This window comes from Epinephelus lanceolatus, chromosome 19 (genome assembly GCF_041903045.1).
Source record: "Epinephelus lanceolatus isolate andai-2023 chromosome 19, ASM4190304v1, whole genome shotgun sequence".
Classification (NCBI taxonomy): domain Eukaryota; kingdom Metazoa; phylum Chordata; class Actinopteri; order Perciformes; family Serranidae; genus Epinephelus; species Epinephelus lanceolatus.
The window spans coordinates 22905483-22914225 of record NC_135752.1 but is presented as its reverse complement, the minus strand read 5'-3'; the positions used below and the strand labels follow the sequence as shown (position 1 = coordinate 22914225).

At 42.9% G+C, this 8743-nt stretch overlaps 1 protein-coding gene across 1 annotated transcript in view; it reads right to left on the bottom strand.

Annotated features, from left to right (window-relative positions):
* Nucleotides 1-6312: 6312 nt before the first annotated feature.
* Nucleotides 6313-8743, bottom strand: part of exd3 (exonuclease 3'-5' domain containing 3) — a 53010-nt gene continuing 50579 nt past the window's right edge. The window contains exons 20-21 of the mRNA XM_033647270.2: nt 8475-8541; nt 6313-8295 (exon numbers count right to left, since the gene is read on the bottom strand). Of these exons, the coding sequence (XP_033503161.1) occupies nt 7940-8295; nt 8475-8541 (423 nt within the window). The 3' untranslated portion in view covers nt 6313-7939. The remainder of the gene's footprint in view (nt 8296-8474; nt 8542-8743) is intronic.

Here is an 8743-nt window from a genome sequence, read left to right as displayed (position 1 = left end):
CGCGGGACTTCGAATAACAAAAGCCCTGCGCTACTTCCTTTTTGCAAGTGAAAAGAGGTGACGCTGTGCGCAGATTGACACGCCGCTCAGCCCCCACCACCACCGTGGGAACTGGGTGTCTGTGCATGCGTGTGAGTGTGTGTGAGAAAGACAGAGTGAAGGTGGTGATAGATATTGATAGATAGACACGGGGTTTGACAGAAAGAACGCATGTGAAAGTGACAGAGCTGGATGAAGAGAAGGAAAGACAGAAATATGTGGAAACCGCACCAGGTTACATGTCAGCCTCTCTCGGGCCGTTTGCTCCATTTGGCGGCCCCAGACTTTATCTCATCTGTGTAACACTTTATAAACCGCTCTTCGCTCTGATGGTTTGGTGGCTTTCACACTGTCCTCGTTTTCCCACACTCTGAACTGTACATTTGGCGCACGTCTGTGGCCCTGTGGCTGCATCTGTCTGCACGACTGTGCGACGGTGCATTTGCGCGTCAGCGTGGGAAAGACGGTGACATACAGTGGATCCCACATATAAAGGTCACAACCTGATTTATTTCATATGGGAGAAAAGTCAATACGAAAACATGACTGGGGCAATATTTCAATTATTTCCTATATGAATACATTTGAAGATCATTATCATGATCATGGGGGATGATTGTTTTAGACTGACATTTAAGTTGTGTACTGTGGCACCTGAAACTTACGTAAACAGTCAGCCACAGATCAAAATAAAGACACAAGCTGGTTTATTGAACCACATGTAACCATGGAGATGGTATTCATGCTTGAAGTGATGTGGGAGAGGGGCTCGAGTTTATATGGTCATATTTGACTAAATATTTTGTTTTTACCTCTTGCTGTCAGAGCTGTTATAACAGAAATCACCTCCAAAGATATCTACAGTCTGGGCCTCTTCATATCAACACAACACAGACAACACTAGAGTCCACCGGTTACATCAGGGTAGAGGTTGTTGTATACTGTACAGATTGAAGAATAAGAATAAAACCAACTGACATGCTTGGTCATGGACAAGTTCTGGGACGCCGTTTGAAGTTCTGCCTGTTACATGCATTGTCTTCTTTCAAATTACACTTCCATTTTCACAGGAAATTTAACGTTAACATACAGTCTCTTTCAAAATAAACGCACTATGTCAGTACAACACCGTGAATTGAAGTTCTTTTTCCTTCAAAAACAAAAACATGTGGTTAGGCTTAGTAAAAAAAAGAACAGGATTCGGCTTTGGAATCTTACGAGACATGATGATCGCTCTCTCAGGTGAAAGTTGGTGTTTGTTGGAACCATCTACCACCACTCCCACCCGCCCTAGTCAGACTTTCGCAGCCTGAACTGTCGTTCTTGTCCTGCCGCGTTTCTCCCCGATGCCGCCAGGTGTCATTAAACTTTAAGGGCAACTGGCCTAAGATCACGCCGATGTTAAAGGACGCCTTTCTTCATTGGTTTCTGATGCTGCAAGTCACTGCCCAAGCACCGTATTTTGACGACTTTTGAGTGAGACCGGGTTCTATGTACATGTTACGCACACAAAGGCCCAAGCACAAACAGGACCTAAGCACATGTATTAAATGGAGAGACATCAGAGCAAGTGCTGCCCATGAACTGGCACCCAGAGCGGTTGGGGGTTTGGTGCCTTTCTCAAGGGCACCTCAGCAGTGCGCATGAGGCAAACTGGCACTCTCCAGGTACCAGTTCACTATCCATACTTTGGTCTGTCAAAGTCTCCAGTTCCCAAGCCAAGATATGGACTAAGCCCCAATCCACTGTAGACACCTCAAGGCTTGACTTTAACCTATACCTATAGGTGCGTACCTATGCTGAACTGCTAATGTAACTGTATAGTTATGTGCAGGCTAAAACACCATGCACACGGATCTAGAAACGTGGTTTAACTATTCGCCAGAACTATGTTTCAAGGGTCCCAGTACACAATGGAATCTCACCAGACACCTGCCGACTGATCAGAATCCTGTTGTTAAATCTTTCGTGTGTGTCATACATTTGTTGAAGTTGAGAACTTTGACTTTAGGACTTACATGGTGAACAACAGGCCAAACAATCTGTGTGGGAGCCCATGATTCATCTGTTTTTCGGACTCTTTTAGGTGCATGTGCAGGTGACTGTGTGCTGTTTGTTCCTCTGCAACAAGTGGCCCACAGCTGCAAATGCTCCAGCACAAAGACTGCGGCTCTGACTCATTACTAGAAATGTGGTGGATACCTCACACAGACCTTTTAATGCAAGCTACAGTAACAGTCAGATCTTTTAATGCAACCTTAACAGATGTGTGCTCCTCTCTACAGTTAAAATTCAAAACTCCTGCAGTATATTAGTTACTTACTGAGATTTGATAGCACATTTGGTATTTTAAGGACCATTAAAAGATTTTATTACGTTTGTTACATATATGTTTTTTTAGGGTTACTGAATGGTGCAGAACATCTTCTGGAAAATCAGGAACATCTGTCCGCTATCAGAGCTTTGGCTTCAGTGCGTCTGGACACTTGGAAAACATTTGCACAGACCGCAGGAGCCAAACGTTTCTCCGATTGGATGAGTTTTTCTCCCCCAAACTCTGTGGCATTTGCTCTCCTCTCTCTGCCCCCCCTCCACCACCACCACTTCGCTCCTGAGTCTTTCTTGGTAATGTGAGTCTGGGAAGCAGCCAAAACCAGATACAATGATGAGGCTGTTGTGTAGGCATACTTCAAGCAGTGATGAAATACTTTTACAGTTTAATTTTCTCTTTGACAGGCCTAATTATTATTAACAGTCATAGTTTGCCATAACTGATCCTTTAGTGAGGGTAGTCAGGTATTGTGCAGTCAGTCTGAGGGGTCTCCTTGGCGCAGAGGCTGCGCTGGGGCCAATTCTCCTCAAACTGGTCACACAAAGATAATACAAGTCTATTCTGGTACTATTTGTGTAGCCATATCTCTGTTCTATTGCTGAGTGTTGATAAACAAGACGTGTTTTTTTCCCCAGCGGCACAGAGAGAACCCAGAGTAGCGCAGTGTTGTATGGCTGTCCTGCGCCGGACAGATCTGTGCGCTGCGCCGAGTTTTGGCGCCGAGACTCGGAGCAGCCGGGGCCAGACAAGACGGGAGGAGCCTCCAGTCCCGTCCGGGAGGAATGCTGCGCGCATGCATGTCCCTGCAGAGGAGAGTCCAGGTCGGAAAACTCACACAGTGGGACACAGGAAAGAAAAACTGTCATGTAAAAATGTCGATCATTACGCATTGGCAACGTTGTTTTTAATTCATGCCAGAAAGCATGCTGAACTGGAGACGAGAGAGAGGAGAGGGAGGATGACGTGTTACCGGGAGGGAGGGCCTTCTGAATCCAATTCATTCCGGGCACCACGTGTCCTCAGAGCGTGGGAAAGAGGCGAGCTTTTCTTCCCAGCAAAGAAAGAGCAAGGATCAAATAACACGGTGCTGCAGCAGAAAGCTCGCGCTCTGCTCCGCGCAGAGGCAGGGGCTGCGACCACCCGGACAAGGAAGGGACAAGACACACAGAGAGGGGCTTATTTGGGAGCTGGGGTGTCGACTTCATTCACAGCAATAAAAATACTTCAGGGTAGATTAATGTTACTGTAGTTATTATACAGGCTGCTTAAAAACAGCGCAGGGCGAGATGCCAAGATTTTTGTATTCCTGGATGTATGTTTGAGAAGAAATATCTTACATAAAAACAACAGGCGTCTTGTTCTGCCCTCATTTTAAGGATAGAGATTTTTTTACCCTCCTATAATGTAACGTCCTGCAGATAAGAATCAGGCCAGTCTTCCCTCCAGATGATCTCAACGACCATCTTCTGCTGGCACGAACACTTACACATCCAGTTTATCACCAACCTTTTTGCACACCTGGTCCTCTGACATTGAATCATGTGTAATACCAAGTTGGAAACCGGTTTCCCTTATCTAAATGCATGAATGAATGGAATATAAATGAAATGATGAATGAAACACAGGGGTGTAGGTGTCATTTTAACATTGAGGAATGGTTTAGGGGTCCTCTGCCAGAAATTTTTGAGTATTAAAAAAATCAATGTCCTGCATTCTAGTGATTTTTTTCTGCATCAATTTATGGTGTAAATGTCTTTAAATTTGTAAAAATAGAAGTCCTCTGCTGCTTTCGTACGTTTTTATCGAAGGAAACAAATGGACATGTTCTAAATATTTCCACTGATGACTAAATGGAACCAGATATTTCCATAATGACTATAAGTCTGACTGTGGACAAAGTCAGGTGTTTCTTTGGTGTCTTGTTGGAAAGTTGTACCAAAGTTTGTGAAAATTCACGAGGCGATTATGTTTAACATCATAAAGTGAACTTTAAAACTTAAGAATAACTAATAAACAAGTGTCATTGCAGGATTCTCTGCTTGAGAACCTGTAAAGGCCCAACAAACCAAACTGACATCAAAGAACTAGTGGCGGCGAACACTGTTGCGTTGCCTAACGTTGTCTGTGTCAGCCAAGAAGTTGCACTTGAACACACCATAAAGCTTACAGCAAATGGCCACTTGCACATACGTTCTGCACGTGTGAGAGGATTTAACTCTCCACTGTAGTAGGTGGTGGTAGTCTGTATTTGTCATTCAAAAAGTGCAACCAGAAGACCGAAGGGACAGACTCAAGATGCGAGTTAGGAAGTTAGCGCATTAGCAACACAATCCAATATTTGAAAGATCAAGGGATATTTAGCATGCACTAGCGAACAATAACACAAACAATTACGAACTGTTTCTGCTAAAGTGCTCAATGGATAAAAGAAATACAAGTTTGTTTCAATCTCATTTCCTCTAGACTCTTTTTGTTTACTTTCCTCACTTGGGTTTCTCCTCTTGTGCGCTGAGCTCAACTGCTATTCAGAGTGATTTCATTTAACGACAGGCTCCGATGTCTCCGATTCAACATACTGAATCAGCCAAAAAACATTCGACAAGAGCCGACTAGTGCGGGACACAGACCGACGGCCTGACACTGACCAACAGCTGACTGTCGGCCTGGTGTGTAGGGGCCCTAAGTCACGTCTGAGACAGTAATCCACATGATCTCCTTTGTCCAGGTTTGTTTCTCGTCATAGCCTTGATGTAAGATTTACGTACGACATCTGAGCAGCTCAACCAGCACTCACAACAATGAACAGTGAACTTCACATTCACAGCCACAGACACAATCTTTAGAAGTGACAATACTTATCCTTACCACATTATTGATGGTGTAACATTACTTACTGCAACAATACGCCCTGAGCCTACATTTTGTAATGTACCTATGGTTATGTAATTGCTAAATGGTGTTACATTACTTACATGTGTAGGTTCTGACCTGCCGTGATGTTGAAAAATGTCCACTTATTCCAAATTACTTTGGAAAGGAAGGACATTTGGTTAGGTAACACCTCATTGCAGAGTAATTTCTATTTCCACTGCTTGTTGTAATAAAGGTTGGGCAGCAGCTCAGCTCCCTGCAAACTGACGGCTCGTGAACTCAGTGATCCAAGAATTCCAGCTGTCACACATCGAACACTTAACATCTGTAAACTCCATGTGGCTATTCATGATATGATAATCAGGTTATAGTGTTGCATGTTCTTGAGAAATGCTTTCACCTTTGACGTCCTGACGTGTTTTTTATTTTCCAGAGTCACTACTGAATCATCCCAAGGTTCAAATCTCTGACTTAGCCTGGCCGCGACGATTCAAACACACTGAGAACACATTTACCTCAGTGATCCACAGTATGACCTGTCTCTGGAAGTGGCTGTGGCTTTTTTGATGTGAGTTAAGTGATCAATTAAATAAAGTGCACATCTGGCTGTGGTTAGGGTTTCTTGAGATTTTATGAGTGTAAAAAAATTTTAACTCAACCTCCATTGCAGACTTAACAAAATGCATTGTATGCACTTGTCCAGAAAATCTTTAATTGCAGAATTTTCCACATTAGATCTCTTAAACTCATTTTGGGCAATCTCAGTTGGAATCACACAAATCCAACGTGGGATTTGGGAGCAGAGGAGAGTTAGAAAGAAAGGTATGAGAAAATATGAAGGGATTCAGGCGGTGTATGTGTTGGGTTACTCTTCTGACCCGTCTGCTCTTTAGCCTCGGGGCAGGAAACCCCCACACTGTTAGTGTTACACCTGACAGACATCAGTGAAGCTTAGATGATGTCACCAATCTGGCCACTCTTAGTCATTCACCATCTGTTTCGTGAATTCAGAAACACATTAAAAAAATACCTGCACACTGACAGAAACATTGTGACTTCTCACAGATAAATAAATGAAACAAATAGCACTTTATTAACACACATTTAGCTTCGAGCTAAACGATTCAACATTGTACAAATGTAATCACAGAGAATGAAAATATACAGTGTCTTCATTTAACTGCAGCTTTAAATCTAAACAATTTCTGTTGTGTGAAATAGAACAATCTTAAAGTGGAAATATAAAAGATTTTAGCTTGAACTTATTATTGTAAATTAAATGTTATGAAGTAAATTGCACAATGTGATGGCTAAAGAATAAAGGCACCATCTACATTTAGATCAGTTCCCCGTAAACTCTCTTTCACTACACAATTCTGTCCGCCACCAGGTACAATTTTGAATATCAATGTAAATAGTTTGCAGTTACTACCCCTAGTTGTGGAAATAGCGGACGGTGGAGCAGCCACAGTAACTGCGGAAACTGGTAGTTTCTGGGGTCTAAAAAAGTGATGAAAAGTCTATTTCTACTACAGACTGTATATAAAGATGGGCGACATGACAGCTCCCTGAAAATGAAGCCAGAACACCTCAATCGCTGCCAGTAGCTGGCTGCAGTACAGGTCATTAATCCCACCCTTCCATGTTAGAAGATGGGACATGGGCCAAACTAAAATATCAAAGTACGCGTCAAATAAGACATTCCCAAAAACTGGTTCTGTCATTTTAGGTAGTTCTTATCATGCAGATTTACACTCAAGTCTTCATTTGTCTTGTCTAAGTTTAGTTGTAAGTAGTTACTTGATGCTATAGAAAGGGGGAATGAAATCAAATGTGTGTGCCAGTTGGTGCTTATGATCAGTGGTGCTGCTCATTACTGGTTGGACGGGAACTTGATGCCGTGGAGATCGCTACTGCGCAGACTCTGGCTCCAAAGGACATCACCGGCACAAGATGGAAGCAGCTGTATCCGGGATATTTTGACTTCATTTTTATACAGTGGGAGGAAGTGGAGATGCGTCGTCCATCTTTATATGCAGCCGTGGGTTTCCACTTTAACAAAGTGCTTTAAAGTCTGATGATGTAAATCCCTGGTGAGCAAAATTGTTCTTTAGGAACAATTGAAATGATTTCAATACGATCCCAACCGTTAATCACCAAAAATATGGTGTAATAGTGAATATGATCAACAACAAAAATTACCAAATCAAAACGTGATCACAGCGTGACCTGTCTTTGGTTCAGTGAGTTTTTAACTCTTATAAATGCAATAGGTTTAAAACTGTCAAAACTATATACACACATAAAAAGAACGTAAAACCCTAATCCAAATAAATTCTCAAACCACCTTTGTTTTTTTCTATATGACTGTCAAATTATAATACCTGATGGTTAATAGTAGATTCAACCTCTGAGTGAAGTCTATTCATTCCAGTTTAAGAAAAATATTAACTCACTTATCATAGGAGGAATAGTGGGCTTATTTTTATATTTCATCTAAATTGATTTGTTAATTCAAGAGATTTGAAATTCTCAATTTATGCCTCTTTCAATATTTGTATTGAATCAATTAAAAAGGGAAAAATAAAACTCCTATATGAGGCAATGTCATTGGAGTTCATGACTGCGAGGTTCTACATGTGTAAAATAAAATGATGGTGTTAGAGGGTGCAGTAAACTGCAGTAGCTCTACATCAGTCAGTCCTGCGGTGCCGCTGCAGCTGATTCAGTGTCCTCGTCCGTTATTTGTAAGACGTCCTGAAACATGGAGAGGACGCGGCCAAAGTGAGAGCCTTCCCAGAACACCTTGCCACATCTGGTGCAGACGTAGAAGAGTGGTATCCTCGGCAGGAGGGCAGGGGGCACAGTGTGGAGCTGTACGGGTGCACCCCCGGGAAAGGTCAGGGTGTCGGGGTCCAGCCCTGAGAGGGGGGCCCACTGACACTGAACATACCTGGGAAAGTCAGGGGTCACACCAGGGGTCAGAGTGTCACCAAGCTTCTCCTCCTCCTGATGTTGTGTGTAGTCAGTGTTGTCCTGGTCCTGGAGAAATCCTACAAACAAAATACCAATGTTTGATGACTGTATTCTGGAAAAGCCAAAATAAAGTGGGGTCCAGCATAGCAGATTAAAAACTACACTAAACGGCGGCAAAGACGTGAGACGTGATGGCATGTTATCATAAAGCGTGTACTAACAGTGAACCCTCTTGAAGCTGTGTGGTTTGACTGACCTTTCTGTTTCAGCATCTTGACCATGTCCTTCCTGGGCACTGCCACGTACTCATCACAGTTACACGCCTGGACGAACAGATGAAGGAGAAGGAGAAGGGTTAAAAAACAGTGTTTCCAAGAGCTTTCACTCATCACAATGTACTGAAGAGAAAATATGCGGAAGAGGAGCAAGAGGAAATATGTCACATATTTCACCTACATAAGCCCATTTAACACTGCCTGTTCAAGGCGGGAACATTGCGCTGTTATTCCGCCTCACTGTTTTTTA